The following is a 24,193-nucleotide window of genomic DNA, read 5'->3' as shown; positions in this document are numbered from 1 at the left end:
TACTCCCATCTCTAGGTCATTTATAAATATGTTAAAAAGCAGCGGTCCCAGCACAGACCCCTGGGGAACCCCACTAACTACCCTTCTCCATTAAGAACAGTGACCATTTAACCCTACTCTCTGTTTTCTATCTTTTAACCAGTTTTTAATTTACAGTAGGACACTACCTCCTATCCCATGACTCTCCAATTTTTTCTGGAGTCTTTCATGAGGTACTTTGTCAAATGCCTTCTGAAAATCTAACTACCCTTAATTGATACTAATTGGTACCAATGAGCATCTATGCCTGTAACTGCCTTTAGTCGCTATTCTATAAGTTGCACGCTCAAATTCAAGCACATGCAACTTCAAGGGGAGGAGGGGGTTATGGACCTGGGAGGGGAATGGGCAGGAGTGTGCAGGTTATAGAATACTATCATTTACATGACCAACAGACTATAGTTAGGTGCAAGCATTTACACCAGCTATTGAGCTGGCAGATGTGCTCATGCCTAAAATTAGCTGTGCAAATGCAGACTTATGCTGGTATTTTATAATAGCAGTTGCATGCACAACTACCATTATAAAACTTGTGCTTAGCATGCATTGTCCCGGCACCTAAATTTCATACAATAGTAACATGTGTAATCCCCTATTAGGTTGAGGATTACTAAAAGAATAAGTCACGGGGGGGGGGGGGGGGGGGGGGGGGGTGACTGGGAGGTCCCCGGGTAGGAGGAAGCCCAGCCTAAGAGGAGTAGTTTTGAAATAAGATGCAGAGAGAAAATGCACTGAAAGGAAGAGTAACAAGGGGGAGGAGACTAACAGACTAATGTAGAGGTATAGACATGGAGGGGCATAATCGAACGGGGCGCCCAAGTTATCCTGAGGGCGTCCTCGCAGGATGTCCCCGTGAAGGGGTAGGGAAACCCGTATTATCGAAACAAGAAGGGCGGCCATCTTTAGTTTTGATAATACTGTGGGGGACGCCCAAATCTTAACATTTAGGTTGATGTTAAAGATGGTCGTCCTTAGAGATGGTTGTCTCCACTTTTCGGCGATAATGGAAACCGAAGACGCCCATCTCAGAAACGACAAAATCCAAGCCATTTGGTCATGGGAGGAGCCAGCATTTGTAGTGCCTTGGTCCCCCTCACATGCCAGGACACCAACCGGGCACCCTTGGGGGCACTGCAGTGGACTTCAGAAATTGCTCCCAGGTGCATAGCTCCCTTACCTTGGGTGCTGAGCCCCTCAAAACTCACTGTCCTGTCCCCTGACTATTCAGGATATGGGCATCTGAGGATAGGGCGGCCATCTTGGATGTGGGCATCTCCAGGATAGGGCAGCCATCTTGGAGCTGGGTGTCTTAGGTTGTGGCAGCCATCTTGGAGTTGGGCAGCTTCAGGAAGGAAGGCCATATTTGGGCGTAGGGCGTCTTCTCTGATGGGGGCAGCCATCTTGTGACAGCTGCACATGCTTGAGCCTAATTCCTGCACTATTTATTAAAGCCCTGCCACCAGTCCTTCCTTGCTTTGGCTTCTATTCGGTTTCTTGAGTAGTGGCAGTGCTTCTGATGTTTCTTCTGATTGCTACCTGGCCCAGACTTCTGCTGGTATCCTGACTACTCTCTGCTCACTGGCTGCCCAGACTTCTGCTGGTATCCTGACTACTCTCTGCTCGCTGCCTGCCCTGACTTCTGCTGGTATCCTGACTACTCTTCGCCTGCCGCCTGCCCTGACCTCCGCTGGTATCCTACTCTTCGCTTGCCGCCTGCCCTGACTTCTGCTGGTATCCTGACTACTCTCTGCTCGCTGCCTGCCCTGACTTCTGCTGGTATCCTGACTACTCTTTGCCTGCCCTGACCTCTGCTGGTATCCTGACTACTCTTTGCTTGCCGCCTGCCCTGACTTCTGCTGGTATCCTGACTACTCTTGCTTGCTGTCTGCCCTGACTTCTGCTAGTATTCCAACTGCTCTCGGCTGGGTGTCCACTTCAATCTCCGCCTCCACGCCACCTGCGGTCCACAGTCCGCCAATCCCGTGGTTCCGGAAGTCCTGTTGGCCGCCAGCACCTGGGGGTTCAACTCCCGGGGAACGGCGGTCGCCACAGGTGAAGACTAGGGGTTGTTTGGCTGTCTGCTGGCGTCTACCCTTACCTCAGCACTCCAGCTGGACCCAAGGGCTCATGAGATTCCAGTTCACGACACTCACTCCCTACAACTGTACAACACTACTATAGCCCTAAGGGGTGAAGGAGGGCACCTACATGTGGGTACAGTGGGTTTGTGGTGGGTTTTGAAGGGCTCACATTTACCACCACAAGTGTAACAGGTGGGGGGGGGGGGGGGGGGGGATGGGTCTGGGTCTGCCTGCCTGAAGTGCACTGCACCCACTAAAACTGCTCCAGGGACCTGCATACTGGCAAAAAATATTTTTAAAGATTTTTTAAGGGTGGGAAGGGGTTAGTGACCACTGGGGGAGTAAGGGGAGGTCATCCCCGATTTCCTCCGGTGGTCATCTGGTCAATTCGGGCACCTTTTTGAGGCTTGGTCGAAAGAAAAATTGGACCAAGTAAAGTCAGCCAAGTGCTAGTCAGGGACGCCTTTCTTTTTCCATAATTGGCCAAGGACGCCCATGTGTTAAGCACGCCCCAGTCCTGCCTTCGCTATGCTTCCGACATGCCCCCGGGAACTTTGGTCATCCCTGCATGGAAAGCAGTTGAGGGCGCCCAAAATTGGCTTTCGATTATGCCGATTTGGGTGACCCTGGGAGAATGATGCCCATCTCCCGATTTGTGGCGAAAGATGGGCGCCCTTCTCTTTCAAAAATAAGCCCAATGGTCTTTTTCAAATTGCGTCATATACAGACATGCTAATAATGGTGCGATGGTAGCACCCATGGCTACCCCACTTGTTTGAATATAAAATCTCTGCTGAAATTCAAAGTAGTTATGTCATATGACCAAATTTAATAGCCGTTACAAAATTGCAATCTTAGAAACTAGAACTTGTGCTTCTGTAAAATACTGACAAGCTATTTGTATTGCTGCACCCTGTGGGATGTTTTTGTACAAGGCCACCACATCAAGCCCTACCAAATAAACACTGTCCAACCCCTCAAGCTCTACGTGATCCAACATTTGAATAAAATGAATGGAATCTCTTACATAGGCACTAGCTTGGCTCACAAATGGACATAAAAGCCCATCCATGTACTTTGACAAAGGTTCTAGCACCGAACCCCGAGTGGACACTATGGGGCGGCTGGGCGGGTCCATCAAGGACTTATGGACCTTCGGAATAAAATAAATGTAAGGGACCCTAGGCTTTGGATGACACAAAAACGCTGCTCTTTAACTGAAAAAATTCCATCAGTTACTGCAGTATCTATGCAGTCCCTGATTGTTTGCTGCAGCTCAGCAGTAGGGTCATAATCAATTGCTCTATAATATTGAGTTTGCTGAAGCTGTTTCAAACCTTCACTTATATACTTTTCCCGGTCCATAACCATGATGGACCCGCCCTTGTCCGCCCTCTGAATGATCACTTATTATTGGCAAGTTCCTGAATGCATCTTCTATGATTGGTGGACAAATTACTAATGTTCCTACTCTGTGATTGTTCCAAACTTGTCAGATCTGCCAACACCAGTTTTTGGAATGCCATAATAGAAGGATTGGAAGGTCCGGTGGGCACCCATCTTGATTTTTTAACCTGTGCTGGGTAAATGATCCTGCTCTCCTACCTGCGATTCCTCCAAAAGAGGGTGCAATCTAAGATCTCTAAAAAACCCATGTAATCCTTGATAGGTACTAAATGCATCATATGCAGAAGAAGGAACAAATGAGAGTCCCTTAGATAATATCTCCTGCTGTATTGAAGACAACCTCATTGACGAGATATTAATTACACCACTCATTTCTTGTTCACTCTTTTGTTTTGTCCCCCGTCTTTTGCACTTCCCCTTTTAAATCTATGGGTATATTCGGTATCTGTACCGGAAGTCTTAAAAAAAGAGCTGGACAACATATTTGTGGTCTCCTGGGACATACCCTGCACCTGGGCAGGCAGCTTATTCCCCTTATCTCCCCTAGTATCACCTTCCCCAGATGAGTTGCTGGAGGATAATTTGAAACTCACCAAGAAGTGTAGAGTGATGCACTTGGGGTGCAGAAACCCAAAAGAGAGATACCGAATAGGAGGGGAGAGATTAGTAAGCTTGACTCAGGAGAGAGTGGGGTGTTGGTGTTCGAGGATCTAAAGGTGAAGAAACAATGTGACAAGGCGACAGCTGTGGCCAGAAGGATGCTAGGCTGCATAGAGAGGGGTATAACCAGCAGAAAAAAGGAGGTTTTGAGGCCCCACTTGGAGTATTGTGTTCAATTTTGGAAGCCGTACCATGCTAAACATGTAAAAAGACTGGAAGCGGTGCAAAGAAAAGCTACAAAAATGGTATGGGATTTGCGTTGCAAACCATATGAGGAGACTTGTTGACCTGAACATATATACCTTGGAGGAAAGGAGAAACAGGGGTGACATGATAGAGACGTTCAAACATTTGAAAGGTATTAATCCGCAACCAAACCTTTTCTGGAGACGGGAAAGCAGTAGAACTAGAGGACATGAATTGAGATTGAAGGGGGCAGACTCAGGAGTAATGACAGGAAGTATTTTTTCACGGAGAGGGTGGTGGACACATGGAATGCCCTCCCGCAGGAGGTGGTGGAGATGAAAATTGTAATGGAATTCAAACATGCATGGGATAAACAAAAAGGAATCCTATTTAGAAGAATGGATCTACGGAAGCTTAGTGGAGATTGGGTGGCGACGCTGGTAATTGGGAAGCAAAGCCGTTGCTGGGCAGACTTCTATGGTCTATGTCCTGATCGTGACTGAATAGATATGGATGGGCTTCAGTGTAAATTTTAAGGGGCTTCGACATTAGCTTTAGAACTTTTAGTACAAGAAATATGCTGAGCAGACTTCTACGGTCTGTGACCTGAGAATGGAAAGGACAAATCAAACTCGGGTATACTACTACTACTATTAAACATTTATATAGCGCTGCTAGACCTAGGCAGCGCTGTACAAATTAACATGAAAAGACAGTCCCTGCTCAACAGAGCTTACAATCTAAATTGGACAGATGAACAGACAGCTAGGGGTGGGGAAATTGCAGTGGTAGGGGTGATAAGTGAGGGTGTTGAGTAAGAGAGTCATGTTTAGGAGTCGAAAGCAGTAGCAAAGAGGTGGGCTTTAAGCCTAGACTTGAAGACAGCCAGAGATTGAGCCTGACGTACTGGCTCAGGGAGTCTATTCCAGGCATAGGGAGCAGCGAGACAGAAGGAACGGAGACGGGAGTTAGCAGTGGGGGAGAAGGGGGACGACAGGAGACATTTACCCAGCGAACGGAGTATACATATAAAGTATCACATACCATGTAAAATGAGTTTATCTTGTTGGGCAGACTGAATGCACCGTACAGGTCTTTATCTGCTGTCATTTACTACTATGTTACTAAGAGGGCCTGGAGTGGGATTTAAGGGTATTGCTGTGCTCACTGATGAGAGATGCAGCCTTAACTTTCTCTCCAAAGAGATTCTCCCCCCAGCATGACACATCAGCAAACAATTACTATGAGAAAGGATATGCAATCAATTTTTTTGGTTTCTTATTGTTAATTTCTTTTTGAATATTTCTGTAATAGTTCTTTCATGATGAAAATATCAAGTATGTTGTGCACATCAGTGAAATGTTTACTTTAGTACATTTTGAGCTGTATATTTTAGACAAGAGAGTATGAAAAATGTACAGGGGTGTGAAGACACTTGTATGGTAATGTACTGTGATTGTACAGAGAAGAGTGACAAAAATGATAAAGGGGATGGGACGACTTCCCTATGAGGAAAGGCTAAAGTGGCTTGGGCTCTTCAGCTTAGAGAAAAGACGACTGAGGGGAGATATGATAGAGATCTATAAAATAATGAATGGATTGGAATGGGTAGATATGAATCTCGTGTTTACTCTTTCCAAAAATACTAGGACTAGGGAGCACACAATGAAGTTACAAAGTAGTAAATTTAAAACGAATCAGAGGAAATATTTCTTCATTTGACGTGTAATTAAACTCCAAATTCATTGCCACAGAATGTAGTAAAAGAAGTTAGCTTATTAGGTTTAAAAAAAGGATTGGATAGCTTCCTAAAAGAAAAGTCTATAAGTCATTATTAAAATAGACTTGGGGAAAATCCACTGCTGATAAGCAGCATAAAATGTATTGTACTGTTTTAGGATCTTGCCAGGTACTTGTAACCTGGATTGGCCACTGTTGGAAACAGGATGCTGGGCTTGATGGACCTTTGGTCTGTCCCAGTATGGCAATACTTATATACTTATGCATGAGATCCTGTGCTGTTGCATAATGCCACAGAGTACAGAGGATACATTTTCTCGTGGTGGTGGTGAGACATTTTCAATAAAAGCTTTCTACAGTTCACTAGGTTGTCACCTTTTAAAGTTTCCCCTTCTGTCAGTGGAACCCTTAGTTAGAAGTTTTCAGTATGTTTATAAGATTTCTTTCTTTCTTTTTTGCTGCAGTCATGATCTGCACTGGTTATCTGTGCATTGAGCGACATCTGTTGACGCCTTCTGCTATTAAGTTCACTGCAGCTATTTTTTTGGCTCATATCCCAGAGGAAAGTAGCTCCCAGCAGCATCGACTGCTGTACAATTTGTGCACTTGCTTTCTCTGCCTGAATGTGCTCTTTCCAACTGAAGCAGATTTTACATCAAACTAAGAGGAACTCCTCCCTTTATTTACCTTTTCCTTTACTATGATTAATCTGGGTTGTTATTCAGATTCCTCTTTCGTTCAGCATATTTCCTCTTTTGAAAACCCTGATATGTCCATCTCTTCAGCATTACAGAAAATCCACCCATTCCTCTCTTTTTAATCACACAACTGCTTCTCAAGGAGCAGTTCATTCTGTCACCTGCCTCTTCCACTTTGCTTCACTAAGATTTTTCTCCCATTCTATAGCTATAGGAAAAAAAAATTGTCTGGCCTCTTGGCCTATCCATTTAGAGCTGAGATCTACAACTATATTTCCATTTAAAGCTAATTATTGTCTTTGCTCATCATTCCCCTTATTTTTTAATTTCCTGATTATATGATTTTTGGCCATTACTCTATGGATTTGTAATATTTGACACTTTGGTAATAGGAGTACCATAAAAAACTCAGTAGAATCAATCAATACTAAAACTGTACTGAAATACACTCAAATGGTTTCAGAAGTACAAATGACAACTACGTACCTGGTTTTGATAGTGTAGGCAAGTGCATGAACCCTTCGCCTCTTGGAGGCCTATAAACAAATACTGAGGCAGCTTCAAGAACAAACAAAACCCTTTATTCAGGACAATAATGCAAATACCATCAGCCAGTCTTACCGCATACATTATGTAATACTTGGGGTCACTCAGCTATCACTAGCAGGGTCTTGTAAGCTTCTCTCAGTACTCCTGGGGCCTCTTGACTTTCCCTCAGTTTTACCCTTCCTGCAATTGGCCACAACCTGCTGACTAGGCTTTCCCATCTGTCACAGCAGCCTGCGAAGGATGTGTCTTAAGGAAAAATATACCCTTTCTCTCTTTGGGGCCAAGCAATGGACACATTTCCGAATCCTGGGGACACATTGCAGGAATTTAATTTCCTTTCAAGCATTTCTACAAATATCTTGGCCTTCCCTTGTTCAGTGGCACTCAATAAGTCCTTGAATTGGATCACTGTATTTCGTGTACTACCAAGAGCTTTCTGGGCCCCCTGCACTGCATTTCCACTCTGCATCACAGACCAGGCACACTGTAGCTCATTTCCCTCAATCTCAGCTCTGGAACTCACTTATCCATCTCGACCTTGAACTGGGTCCTTAATGTCTACTGAATAACCTTTTTTCTCAACTGTTGTATCATAGGAAATAACCAGTCAGCTCTTCTTCCAAATATCGGCTGGGTAATTTATTTTTAGTCCCCTTTTTACTCTGTCCTTAACACCAGCATCCACCATTGTGCTGGGAATTACATCATCACTGATGTCCCAAGTGGTCAAAACTGACTTACAGACTCCCTTAAACGTCATTGCTTGATTTCAACTTGGACTCTCAGACTTGTTCTCCTCCTCCGAGCCTTTCAACATTTGGAGAGACAGTCCATACTTTAAGAGACTTTGCAAAAACCAGCTCTTGGCTAGTTTTCTCTCTACAACTGGGGTGGGATGCCAGGGCTCAGAGGTCCTGTAAATGCTTCAACTCCAGGGTTTCGCTCTGGCCCCTTCTTACTCTCATGTCTAACCTGTCTCTTTGCCAGCTGTTTCTGCAGGTTCTGTATGCTATTTTCAAGCGTCACCATTTTCTCCTTGTGCTCGTGCACACTGACATTAAATCCACAAGCTACTGCATTAGCATCAAATTTGCTACAACCAGCTATGCGCATGCTTCTGGACTGTCTTCCTCTCATGTGCTGTGCGTTGTCCTCCTGTGGATTGCTTCATGCAATCGACTCTGGAGTATGGCATTAATAGCCTCCAGCTCTTGGGCCTTAATTTGCTCCTCCTTATGGTTCCACATGGATTCATATCTTTCAAAGATATCACCATAACAGGGAAGACAGGGCATCCTGATAGCGAGGCTGCAATAGAGACCATAGTAGACCAGGAGGGGCATAATCAAAAGGGGTGCCCAAGTTTTCCTAAGGACGTCCTTGCAGGACGTCCCCGCGAAGGGGCGGGGAAACCTATATTATTGAAACAAGATGGGCAGCCATCTTTCGTTTCGATAATATGGTCAGGGATGCCCAAATCACAAAATTTAGGTTGACCTTAGAGATGGTCGTCCCCGATTTTCGCCGATAATGGAAACCGAGGATGCCCATCTCAGAAATGACCAAATCCAAGCCCTTTGGTCATGGAAGGAGCCAGAATTCGTAGTGCACTGGTCCCAATCACATGCCAGGACACCAACCGGGCACCCTAGGGGGCACTGCAGTGGACTTCAGAAATTGCTCCCAGGTGCATAGCTCCCTTACCTTGTGTGCTGAGTCCCCCAAAACCCACTCCCCACAACTGTACACCACTACTATAGTCCTTATGGGTGAAGGAGGGCACCTACATGTGGGCACAGTGGGTTTCGAGTGGGTTTTGGAGGGCTCACATTTACCACCACAAGTGTAACAGGTATGGGGGGGATGGGCCTGGGTCCACCTGGCTGAAGTGCACTGCACCCACTAAAACTGCTCCAGGGACCTGCATACTGCTGTCAGGGAGCTGGGTATGACATTTGAGGCTGGCATAGATCCTGGAAAAAATATTTTAAAAAATATTTTTAGGGTGGGAGGGGGTTAGTGACCACTGGGGGAATAAGGGGAGGTCAACCCCAATTCCCTCCGGTGGTCATCTGGTCATTTAGGGCACATTTTTGTGGCTTGGTCGTAAGAAAAAAAGGACCAGGTAAAGTCATCCAAGTGTTCGTCAGGGACGCCCTTCTTTTTTCCATTATCGGTGGAGGACGCCCATGTGTTAGGCACACCCCAGTCCCGCCTTCGCTATGCCTCTGACACGCCCCAGTGAGCTTTGGTCGACCCCGCGACGGAAAACAGTTGAGGACGCCCAAAATTGGCTTTCGATTATGCTGATTTGGGCAACCCTGTGAGAAGGACGCCCATCTTGCGATTTCAAATTATCACTGCCAACTGTAGAGCAAGTTGTAAATAGGAACAACAAACAGTTTGAAATGTCTATATGCAAATGCTAGAAGCCTAAGAAATAAGATGGGAGAATCAGAATAGATTGCATTAAATGAAAAGATAGGTATAATAGGCATCTCTGAGACCTGGTGGAATGAGGATGACCAGTGGGACACTGTTATACCAGGGTACAAATTATATCACAGTGATAGGGTGGATCAAGTTGGTGGAGGGGTAGCATTATGTGTTAAGGAGGGCCTTGAATCAAACTGGGGAATACAATAATAATGGGCGATTTAAATTACTCAGATATTGATTGGGTAAATGTAACATCAGAACATGCCAGAGAGGTAAAATCAAAGATGGTTTTATGGAGCAGCTGGTTCAGGAACCAATATGCAGGAAACAATTCTAGACCTAGTGGAGTGCATGATCTGGTGCAGGGGCCTCTTGACAACAGTGATCATAACATGATCAGATTTGATATAAGCTCTGGAGTAAGTACACACAGGAAATCCAATACTTCAGCATTTAATTTCAAAAAGGAGACTATGGTAAAATGAGAATGGTAAAAAAACAAACAAATCTAAAGGTGCAGCTGCAAAGGTTAAAAATTTACATCAGGATGGATGCTGTTCAAAAACACCATCCTGGAAGCCCAGGCCAGATACATTTCATATATTAAAAAAGGAGGAAGGAAGGCCAAAAGACAGCTGGCATGGTTAAAAAAATGAGGTGAAGGAAGCTATTAGAAAATTAGCTAAAAGAAAATTCTTCAGAAAATGGATCCAACTGAAAATACAGGAAACAGCATTAGGAATGTCAAGTCAAATGCAAAGAGCTGATAAGGAAGGTGAAGAGAGAATTTGAAAAGAAGATTGACCAGGAGGCAAAAATACAAAGTAAAAACTTTTTTAGGTATATAAGAAGCAAGAAGCCAGAAAAAGAATCAGTTGGACCGCTACGTCAGTGTTTCCCAAGTCCAGTCCTGGAGTATGCCTTGCCAGTCAAGTTTTCAGGATATCCACAATGAATATGCATGAACTTGATTTGCATACACTGCAAATCTCTTTCATGCATATTCATTGTGGATATCATGACAACCTAACTGGCAAGCAAGCTCATTTTCAAAGCACTTAGCCTCCTAAAGTTCCATAGAAACCTATGGAACTTAGCCTCCCAAAGTGCTTTGAAAATATGCCTCAAGGTGTACTCCAAGACTGGACTTGGGAAACATTGCGCTAGATGACAGGGGGGTAAAAGGGGAACTCAGGGAAGACAAGGCCATAGCGGAGAGATTAAATTAATTCTTTGCTTCAGTCTTCACCATGGAAGATGTGGGAGAGATACCAATGCCAGAAATAGTATTCAGTGTTGACAAGTCAAAGAAACTGAATCAAATCTCTAAATCTGGAAGATGTAATGGGGCAATCTAACAAATTGAAGAGTAGCAAATCATCTGGGCCAGATGGTATACATCCCAGAGTACTGACAGAATTGAAAAATTAATTAGTAATATGTAATTTATCTTTAAATCAAGCATGGTACGAGAAGATTGGAGGGTGGAGAATGTAACACCAATTTTTAGATTGTAAGGTCTTTTGAGCAGGGACTGTCTCTTCATGTTCAAGTGTACAGCACTGCATATGTCTAGTAGCGCTATGAAATGACAAACTAGTAGTAGTTTTAAAAAGGGTTCCAGAGGTGATCCGGGAAATTATAGATGGTGAGCCTGACTGGTGCCAGGCAAAATGGTACAGACAATTATAAAGAACAAATTACAGAGCATACATGTACGAATGGATTAATGAGACAAAGCCAACATGGATTTAGTGAAGGGAAATCTTGAATCACCAATTTACTACATTTCTTTGAAGAGATGAACAAACATGTGGATAAAGGTGAGCCAGTTGATATTGTGTATCTGGATTTTTCAAAAGGCATTTGACAAAGTACCTCATGAAAGACTCCTGAGGAAATTAGAGAGCTACGAGACAGGAGGTAATGTCCTATTGTGGATTAAAAACTGGTTAAAAGATAGAAAACAGACAGTAGGGTTACAAGGTCAGTATTCTAAATGGAGAAGGGTGGATAGTGTGGTTTCGCAGGGGTCTGTGCAGGGACAGCTGCTTTTTAGCATATTTATAAATGATCTAGAGATGGGAATAACTAGTGAGGTAATTAAATTTGCTGATGACACAAAGTTATTCAAAGTTGTTAAATCGCAAGAGGATTTTACGAGACTGGGCATCCAAATGGCAGATGACATTTAATATCAGCAAGTCCAAAAAGATGCATGTGGGAAAAAGGAACCCAAACTATAGCTAAATGATGCAAGGTGCCACATTAGGGTCGCCGGCCAGGAAAAGGATCTAGGTGTCATTGTTGATGATACATTGAAGCATATAGAATGTTAAAAGCAAAGGAATGGAAAGCAAAAATGAGAATGTTTTAATGCCTTTGTATCACTGCATGGTGCAACCTCACCTTGAATACTGTGTGCAATTCTGGTCACCACATCTCAAAAAAGATATAGTGGAATTAGAAAAGGTATAGAGAAGGACAATGAAAATGATAAAGGAGATGGGACGACTTCCCTATGAATAAAGGCTAAAGCGGCTAGGGCTCTTCAGCTTGGAGAAGAGACGGCTGAGGGGAGATATGATAGAGATCTATAAAACAATGAGAGGAATGGAATGGATGGACGTGAATCGCTTATTTACTCTTTCCAAACATACTAGGACTAGGGGGCACACAATGAAGCTACAAAGTAGCAATTTTAAAACAAATCGGAAAAAATATTTCTTCACTCAACATGTAATTAAACTCTGGAATTCGTTGCCAGTGAATGTGGTAAAAGCAGTTAGCTTAGCAGGGATTAAAAAAGGTTTGGCTAACTTCCATAAAGAAAAGTCCATAAGCCATTATTAAGATGGACTTGGGGATGATCTACGCCTTATTTCTAGGATAAGCAACATAAAATCTATTTTACTGTTCTAGGATCTTGCCAGGTACTTGTGACTTGGACTGGCCACTGTTGGAAACAGGATACTGGGCTTGATGGACCTTCAGTCTGTCCCAGTATGGCCACACTTATGTTCTCTGTTTCTGATGTTGCAGCTTCTGCTTTGGTCTGATAGCCCCCCGGCCTGAACTGTCACAGGTAGATCTGGTCCTCAAGCTCTTTGGAGCTCACCTTCTGTGGCTATCAGTTCCTTAGTTTTCTCATTCACGTCACTGGTCAGTGAACTGTTCATGTTCTCAAAGTGGTCAGCTGGGACACACTCCTTCAGCTGTTCTTGTAATTTCTGAACTCTTCAGGTTACCTTCTCCTTCTCACTTTCACATGTTCTCATCTCCTTAGATAGTTCTCAGTGTTCTCTTTTGAACCACTCCTCCTCCCAGCACAGCTTTTCCACTAGAAGTTTCTGCTCTCTCAACTTGGTGCACAAGAATTCACTTTAAGCAAGCCTCCTTCATACTTATTTTTCATACCTAAGAGCTGTTGCTGCAGCTCCTCTAGCATCCGGCTCTCTATGGTTAGTATATCCTTTCTGAGTCTCATCTCATCCAGTACAGCCTGCCAGCGGCGTACCAAGGGCGGGGCGGTAAGCCCCGGGTGTACGCTGCTGGAGGGGTGCAGAGAGCAGCTGCGTGCCTGTCGGCTCCGCTGGTTCCCTCTGCCCCGGAACAGGTTACTTCCTGTTCCGGGGCAGAGGGAGCAGGGAGCCAGCGGAGGCAAGAGCCGTGCGGCTGCTCCCAGCAGCTAAAAATGCACACGTGGGGGGGGGGGGGGGGGGGGGAAGGTTGATGCACCCTTTATTCAGAATAATAATGCAAACACAAACAGCCAGTCCTACTTTATATAGCCTATGGAATACTTAGGGTCCTTCAGCTATCACAAGTGTCTCAGAAGCTTTCCTCAGCTCCTTCCTGTCTTCCCCCAATTTGGAGGTTTTATCCTTCTTGCTCTGGGCCACACCATCTTGATTAGGATTTTCTATCCTATCTCTGTTAAGATGGTCCAGAGAGGATGTGTCTTAAGAACAACTAGGGTTCACCGAGCCACTTCCTCACATTGGTATTGTGTACAACTTGGTGCTAAGTAACTATTCTTGAAATAGTTTAAGCATTCTTTTCAGTCCTTAAGGGAGTGATGTTCACTTTTGCTAGATCTGATTAGATACTATACACAGTTTGTTGCAAAAAATAATCACATCTTGATGCAAATCCAGCTGATAGAGTTTGGGTATTCTTATCTTTTGTATACACTTCTTAGAAGTAAACAGTACATGGAGGAAACGGTTTCCTTTTAGTGAAACTCCATGACAGCCTCTTTTTCCTGTTATCAGTGCACAGAAATCTGACTATTGGGCTCATTTTCGAAAGAGGACATCCATCTTTTGACATAAAACGGAAGATGGACGTCCAAATTGGTATAATCAAAACCCGATTTAGGACGTCTCCAACTGAACTCCGTCACAAGGATGGCCAAAGTTCAAGGGGGCCTGTCAGAGGCGTAGTGAAGGCAGGACTTGGGCATACGTAACACTTGGATGTCCTTGACCCATAATCGAAAAAAAACATGGACGTCCCTGACGAACACTTGGACGTTTTCACCCGGACCTGTTTTTCTTACGACTAAGGCACAAAAAGGTGGCTGAAATGACCAGATAACCACCAGAGAGAATCAGGGATGACCTCCCGTTACTCCCCCAGTGGTCACTAACCCCCTCCCACCCTCAAAAAACATCTTTAAAAATGTTGTGCCAGCCTCAGATGTCTTACTCAGGTCCGTCACAGCAGTATACAGGTCCCTGGAGCAGTTTTAGTGGGTGCATTGCACTTCAGAGAGGTGGACCCAGCCCCAACCCCCCCCCCCCCACCTGTTACGTTTGTAGAGGAAAAAGTGAGCCCTCCAAAACCCTCCAGAAACCCACTGTACCCACATCTAGGTGCCTCCCTTCACCCGTAAGGGCTATGGTAGTGGTGTACAGTTGTGGGGAGTGGGTTTAGGGGGGGGGGGGCTCAGCACACAAGGTAAGTGAGCTATGTACCTAGGAGCAATATATGAAGGCCACTGCAGTGCCCCTTAGGGTGCCCGGTTGGTGTCCTGGCATGTCAGGGGGACCAGTGCACTAGAAATGCTGGCTCCTCCCACGACCAAATGGCTTGCATTTGGTGGTTTTTGACATGGATGTCTTTGGTTTCGAAAATCGCCGAAAATCAGAAACGATCGTGTCTAGGGATGGCGAAATTTAAGGATTTGGACATCCCTAACAGTAATTTCGAAACGAAAGATGGATGTCCATCTTCTTTCGAAAATACAGGTTTCCCCGCCCCTAGATTTCGCCGTTTTGCAAGGATGTCCAAATCACAATTTGGACGTCCCTTTCAAAAATGCCCCTCCACATCACCCTGTTCCTTTTCTAACACCACTGGCTCCCCATACAGTTTCAGATTCATTTTACACTCCTGGTTATGGTCATTAAGGTATTCTGTAGTGGTAGCTTCCACTACCTAACTTCTGTGATTCTTTTCCACAGACTGGGATGAATTTAAGAAAGCATGGCACACGTAGATAGGATCTCTAACGGAGAGGAAGGGATAGTAGATGGCATGGATGGGAAGACTGGATAGGCCATATGATCTTTATCTGCCTTCATTTTTCTGTTTCTGTGCATCCATTACGTTCTCAGAATCATGTAGAGATGGTGTTGCCAGTAGTACCCACATGTGCCTTGAGTCAACTGGGCAATATGCCTTCTTTTTCATTGCACTTTCTCTGTAGAACACACTTCCCCTTTCTTTGAGATTTATTTATTTTTCCTTGCTTTACCTGGATCTCAGATATAGTGGGAGGAGGGGTGTGGGTTTATCAACCTGTTCTGTCCTATCTGCTTGAACCCCCATAGACTAAATCTTATCTTTTTCACATTTAGCATTTCTGTTGATTTAAAGAAATTCCATTTCTGATTTTTAATTTGTTTTCTTTTGCAAATCATTTTACTTTTTTTTTTTTTTTTTACTAAATAGCAGTATATCAAACATGAATAAACAAACATAAAGGCATCTCTTCAAGTCTCTTTGACTTTGCAGTCTCCACTGTTCCTTTGTACTTACAGCACAGTTGGAATCAAGGTTAATATTTGGTTCCATGAGCCTTAATGTCCAATAGCCCAAGGATTTTATTCCTGCTTCCCAAAATATCTAGACGTTTAGCAGTAATGGTCCCTGGAATGGCCCTACCACAAGGCAGACTAGGTGTCTGCTTACAGTGGCAGCATGGCAGGAGCACAGCATTTCTCTCATCTCCCCCACTTTTCTTCCCTCTGTTTGCCCTACCTCTTTCTGGGCTGAAGGGGCAAGTAGATTCAGCACTGGTGCAAAACCATTAAGCACAGGCTCATACTCGAGTGCTGACAAGAAATCCTGCATCAGAGAGTGAGCAGAATTTGGCAGAACTTGAATGTAGGCCTGTGGTTAAAGGCACTGTGCTAATGCTAAATCAGTCTCCTTGCAGCTTTGGCCCTGGCAGAGGAAGGGTGATGGTGGCGATTGCAGTAGCATAGATCTAGGAGGAAGGGGAGGAGAGATGCTGGACTATAGGGCAAGGAACCAACGGAAAGGGGAGATTTTGAACTAAGGAGGGGGGATAATTATACACAGGGTAGAGAGGGGGAGATGCTGGACTATTGAGAAGACTAAGGAAATGAAAGGGAGATACTGGACCACAGGGAAGGGAAAGGGGAGATGCTGGATGATGGAGGGAGGCCTTGAGTTACCCCTGAGATGGGGGTAGGTGGTTCCTGGCTAAAGATTCACCTAGAGCAGAAGTGGGCAACCACAGTCCTTGGGGGCACAACCCAGTCAGGCTTTCAAGATTTCCACAATAAATATATATGAGAGCTATTTGCATACAATGGAAACTGTAGATGCAAATCAAACTCATGCATATTCATTGTGGCATTTAGGTTGTGGCCCTTGAGGACCATGGTTGCCCACCCCTGACCTAGGGTATATAAGTACATAAGTAATGCCACACTGGGAAAAGACCAAGGGTCCATCGAGCCCAGCATCCTGTCCACGACAGTGGCCAATCCAGGCCAAGGGCACCTGGCAAGCTTCCCAAACGTACAAACATTCTATACATGTTATTCCTGGAATTGTGAATTTTTCCCAAGTCCATTTAGTAGCGGTTTATGGACTTGTCCTTTAGGAAACCGTCTAACCCCTTTTTAAACTCTGCCAAGCTAACCGCCTTCACCACGTTCTCCGGCAACGAATTCCAGAGTTTAATTACGCGTTGGGTGAAGAAACATTTTCTCCGATACCTTTGGGCCATCCCTGGATGGTCCCAGTTTTGGGCCACGGGCAAATCCCCAGGGCTCATTTAGGAAAACTATAATCTTAGAGGCTTCTAAATCCAGCCAATAGATGTCATCGTTAAGCACTAACCATGGCTACCCTACCCTTCCCTTCCTCATACCAGGGGCTCCAAAATGGCTTTCATAACATTCTCCTAACCTAGGAAGAAGAATGTCCTACTTGGTGACTGGAGACTTTCCATATAGCCGCTTGGCCATCCCCTTTCACATATTTCTAATAAGCATGAGTAGTTCTAACACCATACTAGAGTGAGACTGCTTTTATAGTGATAAAAAAGGTTGTATGAAGCTCAAACATATTCATTATCACAGTCAGTGAAATTTTCCAAAGTATCAAACATTTTTTTGTTGTTTTTGAACAGTCAACTCTAGTCGGTTATGGGCAAGCCATTTTAGGAGAATAAGAAAATTTCAATAATGTGTTCATTCCTCTGATTATACTAATATACCAAAGAATAAGAGAGTATGCTCTGAAAAACACATTAATCCAGTAGCATCTCCACAGATCAAATAAGATAGAAGCATTATGTTTCCTTACATTAAAACTGAATAGTATATTCCTTAGACATTATTGAAAATAGCTGCTGCAGCACCAGACCAGTGCAGACACCAACACCCACCAGTGTTTGACTCATCTGAGGATTCTCATGTGGATTATAGTAAAATGCCAAAAGCCAAAGCAGGGCATCTGAGGTTTCAGTTTCGGACGTCAGCAGCAGCTCTGCAGCAATATCGACCCAGACTCCAAAATGAATTAGTAGAAACCAGTGCTCAAAGAGACTCCTGTGAGATCTGGGTTGGAATAAGACATATTACAGTTGTGAAATCTACCAAACTAGGATAAATCAGTCAGTCAGTCACTTATATACTCTGCCATACTGTATGCAACATAAACCAAAGCCTTTTTCTAGTTTACTTGCAGACATTCTAATTAAGGGTGCAGCTGAACATGGAATTGTGGCATGCATCTAAAGGTAAATTTGAAAAGAATTTACCTCTGGACATAGCCCCATCCAAAACTACCTCAGATCCTTCACTATGAGCAGGAGCAGAGCCAGTGGTTGGGGCAGGAAAAGCAGGCAAGGGGATTTCATTTTCAAATTCTTGTATCCACTATTCACTGATTAAACCTATCTACTTTGAGCCTACAAAATATACAGGCTAAATACTCCCCACAGCATGGGTCAATTTTGAAAGGTAAATTCTATTGGTAAAATTGCTTGCAGTCCCATGGTACAAAAAATCCACAAATCTGCAAGTTGTTAGCACTCATTGAAAACTGCTACCCCAAAGTCCCTTATTGGACCTTTTGGATATTATTTATGATGAATATTTCTCTTCCCGTTAAGCACAGAAAAATCATGTGGATGATCAGCATTCTTAGTGGAACACAATAAAGGTATGAGATTGCTAGTCTTTGGATTTTAGATTTGGTTAGTTGCCTTTCCAAACCTGAACTCAAAGCAAGTTATGATTCATTAAAAAGCACGCGTAAAATCGTTAATGCACATTGGTAAATCTAGGCTTCTGAGTCTGTACCTAAGCCAATTGAGAGTAAAATAGTTTATCCAGGGTCACAAGGGGTGTCCAGAGGGAGAAGTGGGATTTGAACCCTTGCTTCCCTGGTTATCCGCCTGCTTCTCGAACCATATCAGTCCTCCACCGCAAGAGTAAAGTGTTTACTCATGGTGTGAGGGATTCTGGAAAAGGTTAGCATTAATTGTTTCTCGCAAAAGAGAGTTCACAAGCAACCTACTATGGAACAAAGAGGTTCAGGTAAATCAAGTTAATTTCATGTACTCCTTATGCCAGGATGTTACAGGCAGTCAGGGTAAAATGTTACACTAGAGCAACGATCTTCTCTTAATTTTTTAAATCAGGGCCACTTTGGATCCAAATGAGCTGGAGGACAGCAGCCAAATAGCCTCCTAAGTGGGGCTGCGACACTGCTGACCAGTGTGTGTCAATGACAACCACCCCTTCCAGCCCACCTTCAAACTTTTCATTTGGAAATGTCCACTTAAGGAAGTGGGCATTTCCAAATGCATTCTCTTTGACTATCGAGAAATACCCTTTCCTTCAAGTATGCGGCTTTTCCTACCATCCACTTCCCCTTGTCTGTCCTGAGCTTGGGCAAACAGGCAAGAGAGTAGCAGAAAAAAAAATCCAATGAAGATGGAGGCTACCTCAGAGGTCTCCATGGACCGCCATTGGCCCCCAGGCCTTGCATTGAAGAACTCTGCATTAAAGCTTCAACAGGATGAAATCAGCAGATCTGAGCAAATTGACATAGTAAAGATCTGATTCCCACCATCAGGGGCCCTCTGTAAGGTCTGCTAGTAAACTGCCTCCTTCTTTTGGAATCTAACAATGAAAACTTACATCTGGTCCATCTGAAGATATCTTATTTTCTACAGTGAATATATAATACTGATGACCTCTGGCACCCATCATTACTAATGTGAGCTTTCATCTCTGTGGTGAACAGCAGGAAATATTCTTAATGACTGGACAATTATAGTCTTGGAGAGAGGATTGTCTTGGATAGAGGAGTGCTGTTTAGGGAAGCAGATTTGCTACAGGCAGTTTCTAAATTAACATTATTTTCTAGGTTTCTATGATGTAGTTTGATGCATTGCAAGCTTGTGATTGTCAAACATGCTTAAAAAGAAATGTGAACAGAAGACTTATTATAGTAATGTAATTAGAAGTTTTATGTTAGTGTAAGAAACAGTCACTGTATCACAGATTTTCCAAATTTAGCAATGTTACTACATCTTCAAAAGTTGTATTAATATTCTGCATATTACCAGATGATTTGAGTTCTGATTTGTTTAAACATGTGATTGATTATAAATGTGAAGATTTCTTATTGCTTATCTCCTTGTAGTAATTGTCAAGGCAGGATCATTTCAGCCTACTCTTCTAGAATGCATATTAACAGGGACTCTCTAGCAAGTGAGTTACCAAACTGTCTTTTGTAATTATCCATTCAAAAAATATAGTATTGGTGTATTAACAACATACTTTAGAAGGAAATGGAATAGATGGCCACTATAATTAGAAAAGATCAAATCCAAACTATATGAACGTAAACGATACTAAATCATTTGGCCAATTGGCCTTTTCATTAATGTAAGACTTGGCACCAGAGTTTGTTGGAATAAATGTGAAATGTAAAAAGTCACTCAGATTTCTGGTATGACTTGAAGAACCCCAGAATTTAGATATGCACATCTAAGAAATGGGCCTCTTTTAGTGGAACCAGCTCCCTTTGGATATTCAACGTGAGATAGTTTTGGTTTCAGAGACTTGTTAAAAATTGGGGGGGGGGGGGGGGGAGGGTTGGGTGGGGGTAGTTGGGAAAGCTTCTATTTTTTTAAAGAAAAGTTTTGTGAGGGTGGATTTGAGATGACTGGGTTGCAATGGTTGGAGGGAGGTTTAGGGATTATATATACTGATTGTTAATTGTGGTTTTATGACTGTTTTATTATATTTTAATGTTTATATTTTGTACCTTGCATTGAACATCATCAGTGATGCAAGTAATTAAATATTATCAATAAATAAAAATCTCTCTTTGTATAATACACTTGGCTCTGGAATTGTGTCTTTTGGCAAAGCTGTAGGTGTGCATATTCACATCAGCACACATGCACACCCCTGCTGTGAACACTTGATAGATGCAGAGACGGATGGGGAAGTGTAGGACCAGAGGCCTGTGCAGCGCTGTGGGGCTGTAAAGCCTAGTGGGAGAGAGTTGAGCAGGACAAGGAAATGAGTCAGCAGCGCTGTGGGGCTGTAAAGCCTAGTGGGAGAGAGTTGAGCAAGACAAGGAAATGAGTCAGATTTGGGTGAGTCCTGAGCCTGAGGGGTGCGGGACAGTGGCATAGCCACAGGTGGGCCTGGGTGGGCCGGGGCCCACCCACTTAGGGCTCAGGTCCACCCAACAGCAGCACACATTTAGTGGTAGCTGGTGGGGATCCCAAGCTCCACCAGCTGAAGACTTCCCCCTGATGGTGCTGAAAACAGAAGTCTGAGCTTCCTAAGCTGCCGATACTGGCAACTGTGCATGCTCAGTTTTCAGCCCATGCCTGCAGCAGGCTGCCAAGGTAGAGAGCAGTGTTTTCCTGTCAGCTGAGATATTTTTTTAAGTTGGTGGGGGAGGGGGGAGAACACTTGTGCCCACCCACTTCTTGTCTAGGCCCACCCAAAATCTGCTATCCCTGGTGCGGGAGGACAGAAATGATTGGGACTGATCCACTGGGGATGAGCTTGTAGGGAGCCTACAAAGCCTACTGAGAATTTGCATAGGTGTCAGCTAGCTTTATGTGTTGCTGTTATCAGAGACACTTAATCCTTTTTACAAATTCATGAAAAGAAACTGAAAAACATGTTTTTAATATTTTCTAATTAGAAAACATGTTTTCTAATTAGACCCCTTTTTGCACAACAAAAGAACTATATAAAATGACAAAATGGCTGCAATGATGAGCAAATTGATTTTCATGCTAGATTTTAATTACAAGATTATGGAATATCATGTATTATGACTCTCTCAAGAAGCTACTGAATATGTCACTTTTGTACTATATAACACATAGACTTGCATGGGAAGATTACAATGGTTTTGCTTTTAAAATGAAAATGGAAGAAGCTGACTACAGTGGCTCTTTGAGAACATGCAAGTATAAAGATGAAAGGCAAAATAAATATCTTTGACAAAGTCTAGAGTGCCCATATTGGACTATGTGGAGATGAACAACTTTTGTACTTATAGACCTTACCAAAGACTAAGATGCACTCGATTTACCATATATACTCATGTATAAGTCGAGGGCAGTTTTAGGACTAAAAATGGCCAAAAATGCTATGACCTGTGTATAAATTGAGGCTGGTTCCCACATTGCTATGTCTCTCTCCTTTCCTCTCCTCCACCTCTGGGTCTAGCAGTGCTCCCTCTCTCTCTCCCAAACCCACTTCTCCTCTCCCTCCACTCTCTATTTCAGTCGACAACACCTTCATCCTCCCCGTCTCATCTGCCCGCAACCTCGGAGTCATCTTCGACTCCTCCCTCTCCTTCTCTGCCCATATCCAGCAGACAGCCCAAGACCTGTCGCTTCTTTCTCTATAACATCAGCAAAATTTGCCCCTTCCTCTCCGAGCACACCACCCAAACTCTCATCCACTCTCTCATCACCTCTCGCCTTGACTACTGCAACCTACTCCTCATTGGCCTCCCACTTAACCATCTATCCCCCTTCAAACCATTCAGAACTCTGCTGCCCGTCTTATCTTCCGCCTAGACCGATATGCTCATATCACCCCTCTCCTGAAGTCACTTCACTGGCTTCGGATCAGGTACTGCATACAGTTCAAGCTTCTCATACTAACCTACAAATGCACTCAATCTGCAGCCCCTCATTACCTCTGTACCCTCATCTCCCCTTACGCTCCTACCCGTAACCTCCGCTCACAGGACAAATCCCTCCTCTCAGTACCCTTCTCCACCACCGCCAACTCCAGGCTCCGCCCTTTCTGCCTCGCCTCACCCTATGCTTGGAATAAACTCCCTGAGCCCATACACCAAGCCCCCTCCCTGCCCATCTTCAAATCCTTGCTCAAAGCCCACCTCTTCAATGTCGCTTTCGGCACCTAACCATTGTACCTCTATCCAGGAAATCTAGACTGCCCCCAATTTGATTGACTGCACTTTTTTGTCCTTTAGATTGTAAGTTCCTTTGAGCAGGGACTGTCCTTCTTTGTTAGATTGTACAGTGCTGCGTAACCCTGGTAGCGCTTTAGAAATGTTAAATAGTAGTAGTAATAGTAGAGAAATAGCAGTTTAGCACATTCACTGTATCCTCATCACTCTCCACATAGCCATTCTCAGCATCTTTCAGTCTTACAATTCCATTCCTAGCTTTTCTCCTTTCCCCAATATATCTGAAAACGGTCATTTTGCTTTTGCTAGCTGTATTTCCCTCTTTGCTTGAGTTTAATCAAGTAATCTTTTCAGTGATCCTCTTGTTGCATTCTTCTCTATTTCTTGAACGAAGACGTAAAGGCTTCCTGTTTCTCTTCTTTTTGTTTACTTTCCTTGTATAAAGATCTGTAAACAAAAACAAGAGAAACAGGAAGCATATATGGTTCACCACACAAGCAACCGATAAAATAAGGGCAAAAGAGGCTTCATTCAAGAAATACATTAAGGAGGGCCCACTGCCACATCCGCACTGCTTCCTGATACAAAGGGTAGGATCCTGCACCCCCCACTCCTTGTTCAATAGAACACTGCAACCTAATTGTCCATTTGAATGAGAATAATTTGGTTCTGTAACTGATCTCTAAAAGCCTTTAGAGCAGGGTTGTCCAGCCTTGGTCTGCAAGGGCCACAATCCAGTCGGGTTTTCAGAATTTCCCTAGTGACTATGCATGAGATCTATTAGCATGTACTGCCTCCATTGTATTCAAATAGATCCCATGCATATTCACTCGGGGAAACCTGAAAACCTGACCTGGTGAGGGCTGAGGATGGACACCCCTGCTTTACATTGTTCCAAATGGTCCTCTCAAGTGGAGATATGGGAGTGACATGCACTGTTGAGGCCATGCGGCCCATCAATCTCAATATTTGCCGAGCTGCTTGCTACTTTGGACTTGTGATGCAAGTGCTGTCAAGGTCTCTGCTCTTGCCTGTGGAGAAAAGCCCGAGCCTGCACTGTATCGAGCAGGGCTCCTATGTACTCCAATTGTGAACTGGGAGAAGGTGGGATTTGGGGTAGTGTATGACAAACCCTAGTAACTCCAACACCCAAATAGTTAGGCGCACTTATTCTGTTGCTCCCTCCTGCAATGTGCTCATGACCAGCCAATCGGCCAGATAGGGAAAAACATATATTCCTCAGTCTGCGCAATTTTGCTGCAAATACCACTAGACACTTGGCGAATACCCTGGGAGCTGATGCAAGACCAAATAGCAGAATGTGATAGTAGTAGTAGTGGTGTTTCCCTACTCAGAATCTGAGATACCTCCTGTGACTGGCAAGTATTGAAACAGGAATATAGGACTCCTTTAAGTGCA

At 43.9% G+C, this 24,193-nt stretch overlaps 1 protein-coding gene across 1 annotated transcript in view; it reads right to left on the bottom strand.

The window, feature by feature from the left end:
* FANCC (FA complementation group C) overlaps positions 1–24,193 on the bottom strand; it is a 413,110-nt gene that overhangs the window by 16,339 nt on the left and 372,578 nt on the right. The window contains 1 exon segment of the mRNA XM_030193652.1: positions 17,730–17,901. Within this exon segment, the coding sequence (XP_030049512.1) occupies positions 17,730–17,901 (172 nt within the window).

Source organism: Microcaecilia unicolor, chromosome 2 (genome assembly GCF_901765095.1).
Source record: "Microcaecilia unicolor chromosome 2, aMicUni1.1, whole genome shotgun sequence".
Taxonomy (NCBI): Eukaryota; Metazoa; Chordata; class Amphibia; order Gymnophiona; family Siphonopidae; genus Microcaecilia; species Microcaecilia unicolor.
This window is presented reverse-complemented; position numbering and strand designations above follow the sequence as displayed.